Raw genomic sequence first — 23,531 nt, forward strand, 5'->3', positions numbered from 1 at the left:
TTTTCCGAAACATAGCTTTTTCCTAGTTAAAGCCATCTATCTGTGTGTACAGATCACACTGCTCAACTAGAAAACAAAATGGACAAATTTGATTGGCTGCTTCAGTCTCAAAAAATGGCTATGCAGAATATATCCATGTGGCAAAACTATGTATAAGTGTCACGTAAGGAATTGCACATTTTAAAGTGTGTCACCCCTCTCCTGCTTCTATTACATCATACAGAACAACAGCAGGGCCGGCTCAAATAAAATTCTCACCCAGAAGAGGTGGATCTTGTCCTCTCCCACACCAATCTTCCTACTCCAGTACTCCTACTGTCCACCTTCCACCAATAAAAAAATATGACCATGTTAAATATTTTTGGCTTTAATGACAAAAAATACTGGCCTTATTTTTAAAATACTTGTGTTACTGTTACATTTATTGTAGGCATGTGTTTGTTTAATATCTACATAATGACATGAAAATAATAGTAATCTCTCAGCTCTTAAAGAGAGGCACGGTGGTCTAGTTTGGTAGGGCATCTGACTGCCACGAGGGAGACCCAGGTTGGAATTTTTCTGGCCTTGTCCCTGCATAAAGTGGATCTGGGGTTTACCCAGCCTCAAATCAATCTGTACCTGGGTGGGTAAAGGTGGCCAGAGCATGGTGCTGATCATATCACCTACAAAATGGCCAAGATCAAGAATATGTGGGGCCCTACCCCCCATTGCAATATACTTTGTTATGCAGCATTAACTTCAAACAATAAATCCAACTCTTTTTAAAACAAATAGCTGCGCACCCGCTTGAGGGATATAGTAGTTTGGATCCCACTTTAAACTGTAGGTCCACTTTTGATTAACCTTTCTGTGAATAAAGTAAACTTAAAAATAAGCTCAAACAAGTAGCAGAGCTTTTTCACTCAGAAATAAGGTTTTGGTGCTAATAAAGTTAGATACCCAGGTTTAGCACCCTCCCCCTACCAGGGCAGTAGTGCCACATCTAAAAGCTCATGTAGCAATGCAAACATCAATCTTCAGAACATAATCAAGATGCAGTATGTTCTCAAAGACAACTACATCACATGTTCTGAAAGTTGACGTGAATGTTCTGAAAGGTGAAGTAAAAGCTAAATTTATTAACAGAAAAAACATATTTTGTATTAAAAATTTATCCATAAAAACACATACAGACATATCCATTTTACACTGTAATAGTGTTGATAAAAACATGTGTCAAAAACATATCACTTCTTGCCACCCTTCTTAGCCTTCGCTCCTTTGGAGGAAGCAGCTCGAGTTTTGCTTGATTGTACTACTGATCTTATTTCCTCTTCCATTACGATATTAATATTTCTGGTGATGACTTTCTTCAGCTTCTGAGACTGTGTTAACTTCAGTTTATTTGGAGCCACTGGTTTATCTGTAAAGGAAATGATGAAACATGGTTCATTAATTTAACTACGCAAATGGCATATTTTATGTTACAAGCAATATCTTACTCTGGTTCTGTAGATTAACCACAGCATAAAGAAAAGAGATTCTTTAATTAATTTTTGTATACTAGTCCCGCCCTGTGGCTATGCAGTTTAAGACATCACTTTTGGCTCAGGCTACAGGACGCGCACTGGTTTTGAGTCTCCTGGGGGCAAGCGTAACAACTTTTCTCCTAAGATATTGGCCAGTGTATGGGACAAGTGGCCACTCACCATCATGAGGAAATTGCTGAGTTAGAAATGAGTAGCACAACCCGGTTATGGGAACCTACAACAGCTGGGGGTTTGTCATGTTGACCATGTCACCCCATAAGTGGTTGAATGATCGCCCACCTTTTCTGAGGAACGTAGGAAGGACACTGGCAGTTGGTAGGTAGCCCTTTGCCCTCAAGGGCTGTTGCACCATGGATTATTTTAATAATACATGTTTGGACACTACTATTGGATTAAAAATTATAGATACTAAACTTCGGACTCCCATTAAAAATTAACCAATAGACCTACATAAAAAAGAACTACATCAAAATTAACTTGCTCTATTCTGAGCTAATCTATGCTAACCAAATATCTTTTCGAGATTTGCAAATGATCACTCTCTCTGAAATTCTGTAAACCAAAAACGGGTTGCAATTTTAGTATGTTGCAGGCAGAAAGGTTTTAAACACAATTATTAATTTTCAGGTTTTCAACATTTTTCAATGAACCGTCCTTTTCAATTTTGCGAAACTACTAGTTTTTTTTGTTTTTTTTTAGGTCTATTGGTTAATCTTTAATGGGAGTCCAAACTCTGAGTATCTATAATTGTTAATCCGATAGTAGACGAGTGGAGAACTTTACATAATTTGAAGTCATGTCTGGATATTATTAGAATAATTAAATCAAAACGACTAAGATGGGCAGGCCATGTGGCACGAGTAGGAGAGGAAGGAAGAGTTTACAGGATTCATGTTGGGAAACCTGATGGTATGAGACCTCAGGATGGCTACCCTAGGACCATGATAAAATTCAAGTATAATTCCTGGTTTTCAAGGCGAACTTACCAAAAATTCAAGCAGCTGTTTTCCCTATTTCAACTTTATGTATTGCCGCCTCTCAACATCTACACACAAATACCTTAATAATATAAAGGGTTTATGGGATTCCAACATCCAAAAATTATAATTCAATTAAACAGTATATGTAATATAATTAAAACATTTAATTTAAGGTGCTGAGTTTTTACTTACAATCAGAGGCGCAACCACAAATTTCTGTCTGGGCAGGTGGGGAGAAAGTGCCAGGATAAACGTACTAATACTAATAATAATAGTGTTAATAATATTTTAAATATAATTATTATTATTATTGATTTCTTTTATTTTACTTCGCTTCTCTTGCCATTATGGCTAATTTCTGAATATGGGGATGAGTGATATGATGAAATTGATGAATGGACAGTCACAAACATCTATGCCCAAGTCAGGATTCGAACCCGCCGGGATCAATATTATTATTATAATTAGTAGTAGTAGTATCAAAGATGTTATAATATTAGTAAATTATGCAAAAAGGGGGTAGAAGTTGGTGCTAAAGCATTTCAATTATTTTTTCAACAAGTTCAATTTCAGAATGGAAAACAAGCACACAGACTATTTTTGAAAGACAGAAAATGCTTGATAAATGTATTTCAAATATATATTTTTTTACATTCACATGTACAGGGGATGGACAAAAATATGGAAACACCAGATATGCACATTACCTTTATTAATATCTAGTAGGACCAGCTTTGGCACGCAGAACGGCCTGCAGTTGATGTGGAATGGACAAATACAGGTCGCATATGGTTGTCAAAGGGATGTTGTACCATTCTTCCTCCAAAGCAGCTGCAAGTTATTGGAGAGACGATGGTGGTGGGTAGCAGGCTCGCACCTTGGTCTCCAAAACCGATCACAGGGGCTCAATAATATTGAGGTCTGGCGATTGTGGAGGCCATGGCAGATGTGACACTTCATCTTCGTGCTCATCAAACCAGTCCTGGATGATGTGAGCTGTATGAACAGGGGCTCTGTCATCTTGAAACACGGCATCACCATCTGGGAACAAAGTTTGCACCATGGGATGCAGCTGGTCGCTCAAAATGGTTACGTAGTCCCTGGCAGTAACATGTCCATGCAGGGTGATGATGGGTCCGGCAGAATACCAGGAGATGGCTGCCCAAATCATCACTGAACCACCGCCATGCTTCACTCTCAGTAACAGACAGTCTGTATCATACGCCTGTGCATTCTCTACACGTACACTCGGCCAGCAGTTGGAAACAATGTAACAGATGACTCATCCGACCAGATTACAGTCTTCCACTGCTCCATTGTCCAGTTTTTATGGGCGTTGCACCACTGTCTCCATCTAGCAGCATGGTCAACAGTCACGAGTGGTTTGGGAATTGCAGATCTGCCATGAATACCCTGCTTGTGGAGTTCTCTTCTGACTGTTTTGATGCTAACAGGGTTTGTAAGCACTGTATTCAGCTCAGCAGTGACTTTTGGACCCGTGGTGATCTTCTTCTTGGTCACAATCCTACCCAATGTGAGTCTGTCTCTGTCACGCAACACACACTTGCGTCCACGCTGGTCCTTGGCTGATGGGGTTTTTCCGGAAGTCTCGTAGGCAGTCATGATCTTCGAGACTGTGCCTCTTGATACACCAAACATTTCTGCTACTTTCGTCACGGAAGCTACCACCATATGCGCACCCACAATTTGCCCTCTTTGAAACTCTGTCAGCTCAGACACGATTCATGATAACCTGCACGGACCGGTCGCTGAACTGTAACTGGCCCATCTGTCAGGTTGGCCAGTGTGTATACCTCGCAGGAAGTGCCAGTGACCACAGCGCCACCTACCATTCAGATGCAAATCGTGTTTGAAATGGCAACCTGTTTTATACCAAGTGTTTCCATATTTTTGTCCGTCCACTGTATAACTTTCATGCACGATATATGTTTCACATATATGCAACATGGAGCGACGTGGACACTAAATTGTGTATGTATTCAAAGTTTCTTTAATACATATTATATACAACATATATTTTTTTAAATACATTACACAACCGATTCATCCGTGTCACAATAAACCAATAGCAAAAATTACATAAATTGTCTCTCAAATATGCACTCTCCCTTTCCTCAAAACAATTCGTTTGTGCATTTAAAACAAAATCAATTAAGACAAGTGTTATTTCTCAGTCTGATAATTTACGATACAATGCATTATGGAGAACAATGAAATAATGCAAGCGAAGCGAGCAAGAAAATATTTGGATATAATTTCTTTTAGGCTGAATTCAATATTGATATCATAGGGTGCAAATAATTTCACGGGATGCCAATGCATTCTCTCTTTTACAACTTTTGTGCCTCCCCGATGGTGTAGTGGTAACATGATCAAGGGGTCCTGGGTTCGATATCCGGTGAAGGCACATGGCACAGTAGTTCGGATCCCAATTTAAACTGTAGATCCAGTCCCGATCAGCCTTTTTGTACATAAAGTGGACTTAAAACCACAAATCAATCAATCAATTTTACAACAATTTTTTTCATTTCGATAGTTCGGTGCCCAGGCCCGCCCCCCCCTCGCTGCTATGGTTATAAACTTGACAAGACTAAGAAAAGCAGAAAGATGCAAGCGAAGCGAGCAAGAAAATTTTACGAAAATAATTTATATTTGCATAAAATGTGAATAGGATTCGGATTAATACAAGTTGTAATTTTTCACGTCTACGGAGAAAAATTCAAGTAGAATTCACACATAATTCCCAGAATTCAAGGAATTCCCGGTGAGTAGTCACCCTGGACCTGAAGGAAGACTAAGATGGAAAAGAAAAGATTGATTGCCCAGGATAGGCTTGTGTTGCTGCAGCCATACCCCTTCGAGTTTGAGAATGCAAGAGAGAGTTAGTTAGAACACTAGGAATGATACTGCTCAAATTTTTCTTGGATTTCTTTACAATTATTTAAGTGTTATTGCCATGTGGACCCATTTTCACGCCTGTTACTTCTGTTACAGTAAACACAAAGTGAAGTAAGAGACACAAGTGCTGCTGGTCACACCAGGATGATCTGGAAAAAGAAAAAATATGTGGCACAAAGAACAGGCAGGTCACACAGTGAGACACTCGCATAAGAAATAACACACTACCATCCAAAGTTTGCCTGCTGGTTTTATTTCAGTTGGTAGGCAAAAGATGGAATGGATGATTGAAATTAAATTTATGGAAGCATTCCCCTTGTAAACAACAAGGTTTGATGTGAATTGGTAGTGTGTATTTTATTTGTTTGATTATCATGTATACTGGAAACTGTTAACATCAACATGGATTTAATTGATGTGTTTAGCTTTACTATACTTTCCTGCCACTTTTGGCTAATCACGAAGATAAGGATAAATGTTAGCTCTCAAAAGCTCGGAAGAATATCCAGAAATCACCTGGCTGATTGCCCGAGAAAACCTCTTCAATATTTGCTGCCAAGAAAGCTTCAAGAATTATTTCTTATTTGTAGCTGATCACTGGTGATCAGGGGTGAATTGATTTAAATCAGGTGATTTTCTCTAGAATAATGTACATAAGGATTTTGTAGATATCAGAAACACTTTTGGTGAAAGTACAATAATCTTGTAATCATTTAATGGTGGGTGATTATTAGATTCTAAGATAGGAAAATAAAGGAAATAAAATACATGTACTGATGGCGTGAAGCTCATACCAAAGGAAATGTAAACACAGGATTTCTCTTGATTTAAAATTCAATAATTTTATGGGCAAAAATAGCAAACATTTTGTGTAGAAAAATATACAAATATTAATCATGTTAAACCATAAATAGTGTTGAATATCATTAAACTGTAAATAAACATGGCAGCTAATATTTTTTTCAAACTATCATTTAAAAATCTCCAAAATTCAGCTAAGAAGACTATAAACATATTTAAGTTAATAGGGTGAGTGCACCAGTAAATGACCATTCCCAAATACTACAAAGCAAAATAAGGCTTGGAACAAACTGAGCCAATAAGAAATGAGCTTGCATTCATCTACAATCCATATGCTCTTATGTAGGTTGTGATTGGTTTGTCCAGGTCACAAGGTAGGGAGTTTAAGAGCATACTTTTTGAGTTCAGCAGACGAGACAAAGAATCTGGTATTGTTCATAAGGTAAGGATTACTACATTGTAATCATGTGTACAAGAAACATTCAAGATGTGTGAAATTTGTGCTTATGTAATGGTTACATGATGAAATCAGAATAATGGGCTATTCAAAAATCACACATTCTCTGTTGTGCATTTAATTGCAAGAAAGTAAGGAGGGGGGAGGTCATGCACTAGATACCAATTTGACATCATCTCTACTAAATGACCACTGCAGTCAGAAAAGAAAGGAAGATCCAGATGAAATTGTTAATGCCTTCCAATCATCTGCAACACTAACATATAACCAACTAGTACCTCTTTTTGATCTTTGGAAAAAAAAAAATGCAGAAAGCTTCTGGAAATGAACCTTGTGATTTCTATTTTGATGAGGAAGAAAATACTGATATGTCCTGCTCATTGCTACCTGAAGGAAGTGAACTTCAAAGAAGTCAAGCTGAAATTTCAACACTGATGTGAACATCAATACCTGAGTCTCCAAAAATTCATTGGTATGACTTGAGATGACCGGACCCCTCTCCGATTTTCTTCATATTTGACATAGTTACTAATTGAGGCCTGGTAATCACGAATCTGAGGTTAAAATTTGTTGAAAACATCTAGAAATTTCAAAATAATCGAATCAATTCTCCCGACCAGACTGCTCTCCGATTTTGTAGTACTGCTCATACTTACTATATATGTTGTCCACATGAAGTACCTCATGTTAACATGCTCCGGTCACCTATAGATAGTTTTCTGGAAAGCGTAGAACTGGTAAAATTTGCTTCTACATTACAGCGATGATTCTTCACATAGAAGGTTGGAGGCGATGTTTGATGACATACACACGTGACGCTCGGAATGAGCTACGCCACACATTCTACAGCATTGCCACAGTATTGCTTTCTTACTTGGAAAAGGGTCGTTTGACAATTGCTGCAGAGAGGAGTGGAAAGTTTGTTAATGTTGTCCAAATGTATAGGTGGAGTGTGGAGGATTAAGGATGGGCATTAATTGAGAAACTTGGTGATTTCGGAGTTTTGCCAAAGGAGGGGACGTATATGTGTGCGCGAGGGCATGTCCTAAACTTGGCGAGCTTAATGAACAAGAAGAAAGTGACAGTGACAATCGCGAGGGAGAGGAGCATGTGGAGTGCACGTTGGATTCTGTGGAAATGGCATCTGGAAAACATTGATTGTAAGTTTCTGTTACGTGCTATCCCGATTTCTTGAATATTTGGCATACTCACTAATTGATGCCTCCTAATCACGAATCTGAAGTTAAAATTTGTCGGTCACGTCTAGAAATTACGAACCATTGGCGCTAGCCCCACAAACCACTGACGTGTGGTTAGGTTAGTTTCGGTTAGGTTAGGCATTCCGAAAACTAATGCCTTATTTTAGCTTATTTTGCAATTTCTAGACATTTTCGACAACTTTTAACTTCAGATTCATGATTAGGAGGCCTCAATTAGTGAGTATGCCAAATATGAAGAAAATCGGAGAGGGGTCCAGTCATCTCAAGTTGTTCCAATTCATCTAATGTTGTACGCAGGCCAGTTCTTGGTCACTGACAGTAAGAGGAAAGAATCATCTCCTGTGGTTGAGTGCCAACAACCAAAAACTCCAGAGGAAGAGTGGGATACTCACTTGCATTAGCCTAAAGTAAAGTACAAAAACATAAACAGCCAACAAAAGAAGATCTGAAAGATAACCATTTGCAATAACATTGAAGAAATGGAAAGAATGAACTAAAACAACGAGAGAGAAAACAGCAACAAGTGAAAGTGGATGTTAAGAAGAAATTGAAAGCTATCACATCGGAAGAAGATAGAATATAGTGAGACCAATAGATTCAGTCTAGGTGTCCTTGGCATCTGAATCTGAAGGAGATTTACACGAGTTGTTAATATCTGTTGCGCAAAACTAGAGTGAAAGCAGTGAAAATTGCATTATGCACAATGTTGGTGATTACGCTACAGTGTGTTATGATGGTGAATTTCCAGGAATAGTGATTCATAATAAATTTAAGGATGAATCTGAACTAAAAGTTTTGCATAACTGTGAAGCTGACAAATAGAAATGGTCAAAGCTGATCAAATTTGGTACAGTCATTGAGTCATCAAGAAGTGTATTCAAGCTCTGCAAATATAATGTCTGAAAGGTCTTATGGTGTTTACTATACAATACCTGAAATGCTAAAATATATTTAAAAAAAACAGTTTGTAACTTTTTCAAATTTCTTTGTTCAGGAAACATTATTATTATTAAAAATCTTTGTGGTCATTCACTGGTACTGAGGTAGTCATTCACTGAATTTTGCTGGTCATTCACTAGTGCTTTGATTGGAATTCATCAATCTTTACCTATTTCTTTCATAATGTTATGTTTTACTTTAAAACACTATTAAATGAAACCCAACATTATAGCGAATTCATTCATGCAATTAGCTTGGATTCACTTTGATTTTTCTTTAACCTAGAAATAAAGCTGTGGAAAAATGTTCTTAACTGGTCACTTACTGGTGCACTCACAATATTAATTTACAATTATACAATACATCCAGAATCTGCTGGTGACTGATTTGTGATCAACTTTTGGACTTTTGACCACTGTTTCTTACTTTCTATTCATACTTTCCTTCTGTAGACTGATTCCGTCTTAGTCTTCAAGGTTTGTATTTATATAAAAAACCATGAAAATGGATGGAGACAGTCTCTGAAAGCTAGGTACGAAGAGAAAGTAAAAAAAAAACAGTGGTTAAAACCCAAAAATTCTTATCAAGAGTAAAAACAATGCATTTAGAATATCTGAGAACTACAGTCTCCATATGTAGAATACACACTGATGCAACATAGGAGCATTCAGCTCAAAAGAGGGGAGCCCACATGACATGTTGCAATTATATTGATATTATATTTTTTGAGCATTAAGAATTGAAGGATACTGGAAGCAGTTTTTCTTCAATTTTGATATTATTTCTCACCTCTGGCATGTCAGAGCACCTCATAACTAACCATCACTTCCAGCACATTTGCATACTAAATTATACTAAGTATAAGTATAAATGGTTAATTGAATTCAAAACAGGGTTCCCATGTGAACTCCAGATGTACTTTCCCTGAATTTACGAGAATCCTCTTTTTTTTTTCGCAGAGTACTTGATACGCAGTATATTGCAACTTTACTTTTACTACATTTACTTTACACTGGCAGATTGTAAAGGGTGATTCAAAAAGCACGCTGGTTTGAAATCGTTCGGCATGTTATTGTTATGTGGTTGGCAACAATGGTGTGTAGTACATTGTATTTTGTGAACCGTCAGATTTAAAAAAAATATTGGTTGAGAATCGCTCGCCATATTGTTGTCAAGTATGCAACATCAGAATTCAGTCTCTGTGTGAACATGGAACGCTTCACAATGGAGCAACGTGTGCTAATTGTGAAAACGTTTTATCAAAATGGGAGAAAGTTGTGCCGCAACTGTCAGACGACTTCGTGTAAATTTCGGGCATGATGAAGCACCGAATGAATCAACAGTGCGTAGACTTATGAAAAAGTTCAATGAAACAGGTTCAACAGTCAACTTGAAAACATCTGGGTGTCCACGTTTTGGCCGGTCTGTTGAAAACATTGCGTTGGTTCATGACAGTGTGATTGTTAGTCCAAAGAAATCAGTTCGTCGCCATTTCAAACAATTGGGCATAGGATATTCTTCACTGCGGTGAATTCTTATCCATGATCTCCATTACCACCCCTATAAAATTCAGTTAACCCAAGAACTGAAAGTGTCCGCTCACCAGAAAAGGCGAGCTTTTGTTGGCTGGTTTCTGAGAAGACAACAGGAGGACGACGGCTTTGCGAGGAAAATCTTCTTCAGCAACAAAGCACACTTCCACTTAAACGGTTTTGTCAACAAGCAAAATTGCCGTATCTGGGGATCAGAAAGGTTCATGAAAGGGAAATGCATCCAAAGCGACCGACGGTTTGGTGTGGCTTTTTGGGCAGGTGGTGTCATCGGCCCTTATTTCTTTGAAGATGAAGCAGGACAAGCAATGACAGTTAATGGAGATCGATACCGTACAATGATCAGAGATTTTTTGTGGCCCCCATTTATATACAATGGACATTAAACAGTTATGGTTTCAGCAAGACTTGCCACACGTACGGCGAAACAATTGCTTCATTTACGGTTTGCTTTTTGAATCACCCTATACTTTCTACATTCAGCTACCATATGCTCAAATGAGGAGATCAAATTTGGTGCTCTTAGCATTATAAAGTAAAGTATGTGTCTATGGTGCCAGAGCCCCATCCTGGGGGACACTTTACTATAGGGGTGACGGATTTCTTACTTTTTACAGGAGAAAGTACTGACGCAATCATTTTATGTAGCATTGTAGATGTTCGTGAATGTAGTTTTGATCCATCTTAATGCAAATGCATGTTGTTTTCTGCGAAAATCTCTGTCCGACAGCTGTTTCTGCTGCCGCTATTTGCTTTCTGCATGAGAGCACAATGTTCCAAATGTTAGATGACGTAAACCACATAGTCAGTGTTTCAAACTCGCAGTGTTTTTACTATAACATGACGTGTCGAGTATTTTATTTTTTTTTTAACTATGCTTGCGTAACCTAAATTAGCCTTACGGAAAATGGTTTGTGGGGCTAACGTGAATGGTTTTTGGGGCTAACATCAATGGTTTGTGGGGCTAACGTTAATGGTTTGTGAGGCTAACATCATTGGTTTGTAAGGTATTAGCATAATTGAAATCTGGGCATGAAAGTAGGTATTTTCCGGTGAAAAAGGCTGCAATACTGCATAAATCGACAAAACACTCTCATAATGTGTGATGAACCAGTACGCTTTCGCTATAATGTGTGTTACAGAATCTAAATAACAAGTAACAGTAAGTACTAATAAATGTAAGAAATATACATTATTTTCGTTAGAAACTCATTATTTCACCTAAAGAAATGTTCCGCATTCCAGAATAGTACGTTAGCAATGTAAAAAAGTGTGAACTAAATGATTTATAGGTGTCATCCCTATAGTCAAGTAGTACCCCATCCTGATAAGGATTATTAGGTTTGCTTTATTATTTGCAGACTTTCCTTTCCATGTACTGTATGTGTGCAAAAAGTTTTCCATGTGAAAAGACAGTGCATTGACTTACTAACATAGTTATTTCACAACCTACCCTTAAGGACATAATTCCTCAAAGATGTTGACACGAGATTACATTTTGCAGGGAAACCTGCTGGTGGTATATCGGTAACATTATCGTATGGGCAAAACGGATTCCTTGAAATTTCCTTCAAATTTACAGGAGAAAGTACTTACGGAAATCATTTTCTTGAGCGTTTTGGAAGTTCCTGAATGTAGATTTGATCCATTTTAATGTGAATGCGTGTTGTTTTCTGCGAAAATCTCTATCCGACATGCTGTTTCTCCTCACGCCATTTGCTTTTTGCATGAGAGTGCAATGTTCCGTGTGTTAAGAAGATGCAACCCCGTAGCCAGTGTTTCAGCCTCGCCGTGTTTTCACTAGAACCACCTGTCGAGTTCGGAACAAGCCATTTTTTCCGAATTGGTGTCACTTATCGCACAACATTGTGGCAACATTGTGTTCCGACGTCACAGGAGAGAGGTTTTTTTATATTTTTTCTTTGTAATTATGCTAATGGAACCTAACCTAACAGGCCTAACCTAACCACGTAGGCATTCATCGTCTCATGTCTGACGTCAATATTCAAGGTTGGAAGGAAGAGAATTACGAAAGAAAGATGGTTCCGACCCGAATGGGTGTCACTTATCGCACAACACTGTAGCAACATTGTGTTCTGACGTCACAGGAAAGTTTTTTTTTCATGTTAGGCAATACAAAGGTAACGCGTCTGTTAGCGAAAATATTATTTTTTCTTTGTATTTATGCTAATGGAACCTAACCTAACAGGCCTAACCTAACCACGTAGGCATTCCTCGTCTGACGTCAATATTCAATGTTGCAAGATGGTTGTGCGTAAAGGAAGAGCATTAACAAATTTCGAAAGAAAGATGGTTCCGACCCGAATGGGTGTCACTTATCGCACAACACCCTAGCAACATTGTGTTCCGACGTCACAGGAGAGACCTTTTTCATGTTAGGCAATACAAAGGTAACGCGTCTCTTAGCGAAAATATTATTTTTTCTTTGTATTTATGCTAATGGAACCTAACCTAACAGGCCTAACCTAACCACGTAGGCATTCCTCGTCTGACGTCAATATTCAAGGTTGCAAGATGGTTAAAGGTAACGCGTCTCTTAGCGAAAATATTATTTTTTCTTTGTATTTATGCTAATGGAACCTAACCTAACAGGCCTAACCTAACCACGTAGGCATTCCTCGTCTGACGTCAATATTCAAGGTTGCAAGATGGTTAAAGGTAACGCGTCTCTTAGCGAAAATATTATTTTTTCTTTGTATTTATGCTAATGGAACCTAACCTAACAGGCCTAACCTAACCACGTAGGCATTCCTCGTCTGACGTCAATGTTCAAGGTTGCAAGAGTGTTGTGCGTAAAGGAAGAGCATTAACGAATTGCGAAAGAAAGATGGTTCCGAATTGCGAAAGGAAGATGGACAATGAACGTGGTAAATCGCAAGGTTATTTCACAAGTTCTACACGTAAATGCGACGTATTAGCATAATTTCAAATAGGGGCACGAAAGTAGATATTTTCCGGTGAACGAGGTTGCACCACTTCATAAATCGACAAAACACTCTCAGAACGCCCCCTAAACCAGTATGCTATCACGGCCATAATGTGTTACAGATTCGAAACAACAAGTAACAGTAAGTACTCGTAAATAGAGAAAATAAACATTATCTTAGTTAGAAATGCATTATTTCGCCTTAAGAAATGTTCCGCAACACGTTAGCAATGTAAAGAAGTCCGAAATATATGATTCGGAGGTGTTTTGCCCATACGATAATAGTACCACGATGAATTTCATGTACTACGGTCACACTTCGTGGAAAAAATATCTAGCTACGTTGTTTGTGGTTTTCGCGCCTTGAAAAACATTGTCGTGTGACGTAAAATATGGTACATTCACCATCCTACCTCGGTCTCACCTGGGGATAGCAATCGCATCCGAAATGCATAGTTGACGCGACTTTGAAACGCAATAATTGCGTTCTCAAAGTTTCGAAGATTAACGTTATTAAATTTCTAAGTTAGAATTACTAGCACCCTTGAATGTCACATCATTGTAAATTCTGCCATTTTGTATTCCATATAATATTTTCAATAGCATTACTTACTGCTTCTTGGAGTCGCTGGTGGGCCTTTCATTTTCTTCTTCAATTTAAGATTTTTTGGAACCTTTGCTTTAACTTTCATCTTATGTTGTGGCATTTTTTCTCCTTGTCACACTTTTAGTTTGGTTTACGGTTTAGTTTAATGAGTTTACACAACAAGTAGAGAAGCACAGATTACAGTTCGAGGAAGATGGTGACGTCAGACTCACTCTTTTTGGGATCACCAATGATACAGCCCCAATGGGGCAAGGACAGTTGAAGTGAGCCGACCATATGCCCAGCATGAGGACCATACTTTGGCAAGGATATATATACAGGAGAAATCTACCACGGAAAATTTACCATCTACCATTTCAATTAAACCGACTCAGAACATTTCTATTTTATTTTTCGATGAAAACATGAAATGTGAAATGATTTGCTTCTAGAAGAAGAAGAAAAGAACGTTGGACTCGCAGACTATCTAATCTGTGCTATATTACATTTAGAATTGTAAACAAAAAACACGTGACTGGAAAATAACAATTGACAACTGTGGAGCCTTATCCCAACATCTTCATTGAACTTATAAACAGACAAGCAAATTGTAGCTTTCGAGATGAAAATGATTAAAAAAATTGTGTTTTCGTTCTTTCCGGTAATTCTCTTTCAATGTAGCTTTGTCTGTACACATGTGTATCAACGTAGCAGAGAGCGAAGTGCGTATATTGTCTGGAATGAAATCGAGGGATACAATATTGTTGGCGACACTCACCAAGATTTTGTTGCAAGAGGTTCCTTCAAAAATCATATTAATGATACAGGGTTAGTATTCTATTTCCAAGGTGTGTATTACCCTGTAGGAAGTAGTACAGGAAATAAGAGGCACATTTCTTTATCTTCCCAAAACAATTTTGAGATTTGGCAGTTAACCCCTACCTTAATTTCCGTAATTTTGCGATATCGCCCGAACACCTCTCACTCGTTTATTTCGTCAATTTTAGCATTGATACTTACCTATTCTGCATTGCGGAAGATTTTTTAAGGTAAAGTTATGCCTTTTTCCATAAAATAGTGTCAACTTTTCATATTACGAGTATTTTTTTCTTTTCCTTGTTCCGCTTGGGTAACAGACAATATGGCGTGCACTCATCATGGATCATCGCGCGTCGTGGTTGTGTTTTGTCGATTTGGAGTGGGTATGCAGTGTTTCAACCTTCTTCACCGAAAGATACCTACTTTCGTGTTCATTATGTTATCACAAACCATTGACGGATAGCCCCAAAAAAGCATTCACGATAGCCCCAAAAATTATACACAATAGCCCCAAAAACCATTCACAATAGCCACAAAAACCATTCACTATAGCCCCACGGACCATTTCCGGCAAGGTTATGTTAGGTAAGCATAGTTAAAAAAATGTCTTAAAAAAAAAAGGCACGTTTGGAAACACTGGTGAGACCGCGAGACTTTTGACGCTAGCGCCATCTGCATGGAAACAACGGCATAATGTTGTTGCTTTACAGAAAATGCAATTTTCTTTCATAAAAAGTTATTATTTCTTGTTCTGCAGCATTCTATGGTGAAGTTTTCAGTTTCCGTGAAAGAAAATACCTCGAAGAACTTCAACACTGCTACAGAAACTGATTTCAGTTAGTAGTTTCTCCTGTAAATTTGAAGAAATCCGTTCGGGCGATATCGCATATTTACCTTAATTTCTTAAGTAATGAAGATGTATAGTGTCACCAACATAGCATAAATGATAATGGCAAATACATTAATGGGTTGAAATATGTAGAAAAGATAAAAAACAATGGGTAATTGTTTACTATCCTTCGGACACCTATAACTACTTAGTTTCTTCAATTTTTGACATTCGTACTTACGTATCTGCTTCGCGGAACATTCCTGAAGGTGTATCAACATTGTTTTGATGAAATTAATTGCAATTTTTCACAATACCAGTAAGTCTTTCTGATAGGCCTTTTTGCATGCCTGAGACGAACTAATCTAACCACGCGCCAATGGTTCGTGGGGCTAGCGCCAATGGTTCGCAATTATTTCCAATTTCTAGATCCTGATACTAACACGACACCAAATTTTAACTATGTTTCCTAACCTAACCACATGCCAATGGTTCGTGGGGCTAGCGCCAATGGTTCGCAATTATTTCCAATTTCTAGATCCTGATACTTACATGACACCAAATTTTAACTAGGTTTCCTAACCTAACAGAACTAACCTATCCATGCGCCAATGGTTCGTGGGGCTAGCTATTCTCCGTCGGAGAATTAATTTTCAACAAACAACATGAATTTCAGCTATGAAACATTCCCACATCACACAAAACACCTTCCCGATGTTTGACAATGCTACAGGAACTTATTACGGTAAGTAGTTTCTTCTGTAAAAATAAATAAATGTGTCCGAAGGATAGTAAACAAGTACCCTACAGGGATACAGACAAATTTACTATTATTATAATACTACACCATTAAGCCTTGTGTCTATGATATGAAAAACTCCATATGCTGACCAAGACAAATATTTATTTTATTATAAAACAAACTATCCTCATATTACTATCGACGCAGTACTATGCTAAGTACCTAGTTTTTTTATACGAACCTGAAGAAGGAGATAGTCAATCTCCGAAACGTCGTTCTACAGTAGAAACATCATACTCACATACGTAAGTACAGTTTTTAACTTTCCTTTTTTATATAACAAACTATAAACGTAAGGTTTCAACCTTCTAGCAAGGTCTTTTTCAGACTCTGCACCAAGTACAAAAGTACATAAATTTCTGCCTTGGTCAGCGAGTTTTTCATAATACTACTAATATTTATTATTCTATTACTACTAATACTAGCCCAAATTCCGATTTTTTAATTCCAAATGTATCATGAAGCACATGCATTTTTTACATCGTTTAATTTCTAATTATGTGTGTTAACACTGAATGTTTTCTGGAGACCGACATTTCTCTTCCCTATACTCCTACATGATTCTTTGTTTGCATACAGCTATTCGTTTATGTCGTTTTTGATACAGACAGCTGCTGCCATCTACTGCACATGTGTGGGGTGTGAAGGGGTATTTCCTCACTAAATGCTTTCATTGTTAAGTTAGGTGGCCCAAGTTCCTTTTCTTTTATTGCAATTTCATCATGCTACGAATGCAATTTTTAAATGGTTTGATTTTGATTTACGTCTGTTAACACATACTGCGGAGTTTTAGCGATTACTTTTTCAATATATACTTTTGTGGTTAGGTTAGGCAGGTCAGGTTCTCTTAGCATTAAAATAAAGTCCCTAAATGCATTCTACTAGGTTCCGATTTACTTCTATATTCATTCCCACTAGTCTACAATACTTACTGTTGCTTGTCAATTGAGAATACATTGTCCATGGGAAGCGTGCATAAGGTATTTTTTGGTATAAATTTACAAAATTTGAAGTATCTCGAATTGCTTTCAAATTCGGCATAGTCACTAATCTTGGCCTCGTAATCACGAATCTGCAGTTAAAATTTGGTGGTCACGTCTAGAAATTGCAAAATAACCTCAAGATCTGGTGATTGTGGAGGCCATGGCAGATGTGACACTTCATCTTCGTGCTCATCAAACCAGTCCTGGACGATGTGAGCTGTATGAACAGGGGCTCTGTCATCTTGAAACACGGCATCACCATCTGGGAACAAAGTTTGCACCATGCGATGCAGCTGGTCACTCAAATGGTTACGTAGTCCCTGGCAGTGACATGTCCATGCAGGGTGATGATGGGTCTGGCAGAATACCAGGAGATGGCTACCCAAATCATCACTGAACCACCACCATGCTTCACTCTCGGTAACAGACAGTCTGTATCGTACGCTTGTGCTGGCGTTCTTCACACATACACTTGGCCAGCAGTTGGAAACAATGTAACAGATGACTCATCCGACCAGATTACAGTCTTCGACTGCTCCATTGTCCAGTTTTTATGGGTGTTGCACCACTGTCTCCATCTAGCAGCATGGTCAACAGTCACGAGTGGTTTGGGAATTGCAGATCTGCCATGAATACCCTGCTTGTGGAGTTCTCTTCTGACTGTTTTGACGCTAACAGGTTTTGTAAGCACTGTATTCAGCTCAGCAGTGACTTTTGGGGCCGTGGTGATCTTCTGCTTGGTCACAATCCTACCCAATGTGAGTCTGTCTCTGTCACGCAACACACAATTACGTCCACGCTGGTGTTTCGCTGATGCGGTTTTTCCGGAAGTCTCATAGGCAGTCATGATCTTCGAGACTGTGCCTCTTGATACACCAAACATTTCCGCTACTTTCGTCACGGAAACTCCCACCATACGCGCACCCACAATTTGCCCTCTTTGAAACTGTCAGCTCAGACATGATTCACGATAACCTGCACGGACCGGTCGCTGAACTGTAACTGGCCCATCTGTCAGGTTGACCAGAGTGTATACCTCGCAGGAAGTGCCAGTGACCACAGCGCCACCTACCATTCAGATGCAAATCGTGTTTGAAATGGCAACCTGTTTTATACCAGGTGTTTCCGTATTTTTGTCCATCCTCTGTATATGAGAAACAGTAAAGGTCCCAGAACTGATCCCTGGGGAACACCACTTATGACTTCAAGGAAGTCAGATTGTTGTTCCTCGACCTTTACCAGTTGGTGTCTATTTGTGAGATATGATTTGATGAGAGCCAATTCAACACCCTTAATACCATAGTACTGTAGTTTGGTTACCAGTATTTCATGGGATACTGTGTCAAATGCTTTACTCAAGTCAATCAGTGTAGCACACGTTATTTCACGAGCTTCAAAGCTAGTTATTATTTCATTAACCAGACTTTCAACTGCCTTTATTGTTGATTGACCTGGCCTGAAGCCAAACTGACTGTCAGATATTAGCTTATTACTAGGGCTTGGAAGTTGTGGGAAAAATCCTTTTTTTTTCTAGTGTCCGAAGACGAGGCCTAACATAATACAGAGTGTCCGAAAAGTCACGCAACCCGGTGTTTACGACCGTATAACGGAATAGCTAAACGGAATTAGAAGAAACGCTTTCTGCCAAGAGAATGCCCTGTATATTGGGAAAATTTAGAGAGACAATCATATGTAAGAACATGCATGTTTTAATAACAAATAAGCAAAGTGTTGCCAAAGGCGGAAAAAAAAAATTTGCAAATCGTGTGTATTGATGCACAGAACTCACTGAGGTAAATTATTGCAACATTTCACAATACCAACGAACAATTTGGATGGCCATCTATTGAATTTGACAGAAAAAGAACTTTGACGAAGTTTCAAAAACATTGCAGAAGGGAATAAATGGGTTGTTCCAAAAATCGATGTTTTCACAATATTACGAGGGACACTGGCAACACTGTTGGTGTCACGTGTCACTAACAGACGTGTTTCACCTCAGGCTATCACACTAAGTCACTTTTAACGACAAAGGAGAAAGTTGGTTATTCTCGAACATATGCAATAAATTACATACACCTTGTAACCCTGAAATGTGTGTTCAGAAGAACGTGTATCAATTGTTATGTTTTCTCTGCCTTAGGTGGTTGCTGTTTGCCGCGAAGGGCATTCCAGATTGTGTCTTATGCTGACGTCGTGTGTGTGTTTTTAAAATGCCATATTCTACACAGGAAAGAGTGTTTATTGTTGAAGAATATATCCGAACATCGTCATATTTTTGCGTAAGAGAAGCATTTAGGGATACCCACATTTCAGGGTTGCCCAATATACAGGGCATTCTCTTGGCAGAAAGCGTTTCTTCTAATTCCGTTTCGCTATTCCGTTATACGGTCGTAAACACCGGGTTGCGTGACTTTTCGGACACTCTGTATATGTTCATTTTGGGTCATTGTAGGCCAGAAAAAGGTGGGTTTTATTTGTCCTTTTTTTGCCTTTTTCGGCGTTTTTTGGCTTATTGGTCCTTTTTTTAGGTCTTAATGGCTTTTTTGTGCAACTTTACCTTCTTTCGACTACGTTTTTACTGCTCATTCTCAATTCGAATCATCATCAGTTCATCACCTCTTCAACATCCTTTCTGGTGTAAAGAAATAAAAAGAAGAAAGAAGGAAATATATTTGAACCATTCCTGAAATGAGAGAAAAACATTTTTGGACTGAAAGAAGATGCATTTCATTCATACAGTTTTTTCGCACTGTGTTTTCCATACCACCCAGAATTTTGTATATTTTTATTCATTAAATATGTAATTAAAGCTGAAGTTATTAATTAATTTGGATCTCATTTATACGTCCTTTTTTTATATTTTTAGGTCTTTTTTTGGCAATTTATAGGTCCTCAACTTCCGAGCCCTACTTATTACCTTGAAGGTAGTTACATAATTGCTCTTTTATGGAATGCTCGGTTATCTTTGAAAATATAGTTACTAGTGATATAGGTCGATAATTGGAGATGTTCACCACTTTTATATAAAGGTATTGTAACTGGAATTTTTAGATTATTTGGATAGGTATCCTCTGTTATCATAAAATTAATAAGGTATGTCAATGGTAATAAAATTCCATGAATAATATTTTTAAGTACATAATTAGAAAATCCATAATAATCCTCACTACGTGAATTATTTAATTTAGTCACTTTCCTTAGTACTGTGTTGGGACTGACCTCAGTCCATTTAAAATTAAGAGGCTTACAAACTAGCAAATTTTTGTGTGCAACTGGTTGCACGGAGTAATTCGGACAGCCAACATGAAACCACACATGTTTTCACTATGTCACTGCCTATAAAAGTAAGGTAGTTACAAAAGTGAAAGCTTTGGGAAATACAGTGGAGGGAAAGGGGGAGGTGGATGGGTTGGTGACTTGTATATACAAGCAACAGGTGAATTATTGAATAAATATGATGTGATTCACTCTCGATCAGCATAGCAACAACTTTACAACTACAACTAAAAAAGTCATTTCTTGAAGATTAATTTACTGCATTTTATATACCAGATAAAAATCTTGTCACTTTTCCACATCCAGAGTGTGCATTATACATGTGTAAATATGGTATTTCACCTATAAATATGCATATGAAGTGATCACCAAGTTTGTGTTTTACAGTGCATATTTATATCTTAATTTAATGTGTAACATTTCTTTGTGTATATTTTGTATTTGTAGATGGAGTTTTCTAGAAGTAGAAACAGATCCGTCAGTCCCTGATGACATTCAAGCATATGCTGCTGGTATTCTTGAAGGGTACCTAACCTACGACCTTATTCATATGCATTGGGTGAATGTTATGAAGGACTTCTGTGATGAAGATAGAAAGGAAATATGCAAAAAGATAGACTCGTACGTTGAGAAGAATTTAAACTGGATTACAAACACAGTGAGAGCATACGGTGACGATGATCCTTATTGGCACCAGGTATGGTTGTCGTTTGTGGTTAGTAGACTTTTATGCACATGTTTTTGTGACCGACAGTACGACCAGAAATGTCGCCATATTTTGTAGGTTCATTTTATGTACGTTGCCATTTGTAAGGAAAAATGATAGTACAGGCGCTAGTGAAATGGTGGCAGTGCTGCCCCCTATGAATGGACTAGTTACAGAGAAAAAAAGATGGGCTGTTTATCTTATCACGGGGTATTATTTAAAATGAAATGTGAAGAATCGTCCACTGAGTATGTAAATTAAGGTCATCAGGTTTTTAAAACAACAAAACGGGACGGGACATTTTTTCATATTTTTCTGAAGGAAAAAATGAGATCCTGAACCGTATTTAAATTGATCTGGAAAAAAGGCTCCTGGACTGAATTGAAATACTTTACAGATAAAGAGGTCATTATGGTCCAGAATCCATTTACGCTTGCTGATTTTTTCCTGGACCGGAATTGAATTATTTACAACTCCTGAACCTTTAACAACCATGTATTTCATCATAAATACTTAGGTTTTAAAACTAAATAAATATGTGAATACTGTGTAAATAACTTACATAATATGGTGATATTCACTGCACTTCATCTCCTTTAGAATTAGAAATCATTCATCATAGTAATAGTAGAGAAGGTGTTGCAGTAATTTTATGCCGTTAAGCCATTGTCACAAGAAAGGGACCTTTTGACATCCTGTTTAACATTTTCAAAAGATCGGAACAGACTCGAAAAAAGGGTCACCTTATAAATGCTCTATCTCCAAATTATAAACAGATTGAAACCTTTTTTTTCTGAGGCGTATTTAGGATGCACTTGTTTCACATGAATTGTCGATTAACTTTAACATAAATGTGGAAGATTCACAGAAATCATTTGAAGCAGCTGAAACTAAACAGAAATACTAAGCTAAGATGATATGCCCCTAAAATGGCACTTTTTTACTTAATCCACAAAATCGTCAATCTCAAATCCACCAAATGCTGCACATGACCAATATTGGTAGAAATGATAGTCATCAGATGTCTAAGTATGACCCTTCCTTAATTTATTATATATTTTTCTCACTCAAAAGTATATTTGTGGAAAGATTTTAATCCTACCTTCTGTCAGTTATTAATTTACAGAATTATCAGTATGGAGTTAACTGATAATGTTAAGCATTGAGAAATATATCAATGTAAGAGGCTTTATAATGCAGAAAACCCGTGTAAATATCTCTTTCTGTTGTCATGTTATAAGCCATCAAAGTTTGAGTTGAGTGACTTTTGAAACACTCTGTAGAATGAAATAATCTTAATTGTGTCAATTTCTTTTGTATTTACTGACCCTTGATGTTTTACCCAAAAGAAGCGAGGAATCTTCATTTATTAAAATTTCAATTAATGGTCATTTAATTGAGCTAGATATATGGAAAATGTAAATTTAAAGGCCATTTTTAAAATTGTACGTGTAGTTCACTGTAAAATTATTGTAGCTTGTAGGAAAAGTTCCACTACAGCTACAATTCTTCTTGATATTTTAAATTAAATTTTATATGTTACAACAGCGTGAAAAAATTGTCAGCAAAAACTCTTAATTGTGCAGAAGGTTCATAAAGAGCAACTTTATTAGAAGATAATGGCAATCTGGATAATCCAGATGATAGTAATTTTGATATCCATGTATTGTAGTTCATTAGTATTGGCTGTGAAATACAGGCAATCAACTGACATCCATCAATATATTATGGTTAGTGTTTATTTGGAGACATTGTGTGACACAACTAAATATGCAGACGATGGATATCAGGGTGGCTACTCATCGGGAATGCTTTGAATTCTGGGAATTCTGCTTGATTTCTGCATGAATTTTTCTCCATGGACATGAAAAATTGCAAAGATATTTATCGATATATGGGATCGGTAAAATTATCGGTAATTTTACTGATAAACTGATACACCAATGTGCCTATATTGGCCAACATTGAATAATAATCTGTCCCATCCCTAATTCATAGAGACAGTATATGGATGTCGGATACTCAGATAAAAATATTTAAAAAATAGGATATCAAGGGTAAAGATTTCTTCCACTTGAATTATTTTATCTTAGTCACAGATATCTGGATATCAGTTATCATAATTATCTGGATACTCAGAAAATCTAGATATCCATCTTGATCACGACAATGAACATCCTAG

The 23,531-nt window shown here is 37.5% G+C and overlaps 2 protein-coding genes across 2 annotated transcripts in view; one reads left to right on the forward strand and one right to left on the reverse strand.

Annotated features, from left to right (window-relative positions):
- Window positions 1-1,138: 1,138 nt before the first annotated feature.
- LOC145989474 (uncharacterized) lies at window positions 1,139-14,144 on the reverse strand. The gene is made up of 2 exons (XM_083124823.1): window positions 13,959-14,144; window positions 1,139-1,405 (listed from the first exon to the last, which is right to left on the reverse strand). Exons 1-2 carry the CDS (start codon window positions 14,050-14,052, stop codon window positions 1,230-1,232), a joined length of 270 nt encoding a protein of 89 aa, XP_082980949.1. The 5' UTR covers window positions 14,053-14,144; the 3' UTR covers window positions 1,139-1,229.
- A 237-nt stretch (window positions 14,145-14,381) lies between these two features.
- Window positions 14,382-23,531, forward strand: part of LOC145988919 (putative aminopeptidase PLBD2) — a 47,131-nt gene continuing 37,981 nt past the window's right edge. Inside the window, exons 1-2 of the mRNA XM_083124217.1 lie at window positions 14,382-14,759; window positions 21,091-21,340. Of these exons, the coding sequence (XP_082980343.1) occupies window positions 14,554-14,759; window positions 21,091-21,340 (456 nt within the window). The 5' untranslated portion in view covers window positions 14,382-14,553. The remainder of the gene's footprint in view (window positions 14,760-21,090; window positions 21,341-23,531) is intronic.

The sequence above is a fragment of the Lepisma saccharinum genome, chromosome 6 (assembly GCF_977018435.1).
Source record: "Lepisma saccharinum chromosome 6, izLepSacc3.1, whole genome shotgun sequence".
Classification (NCBI taxonomy): Eukaryota; Metazoa; Arthropoda; class Insecta; order Zygentoma; family Lepismatidae; genus Lepisma; species Lepisma saccharinum.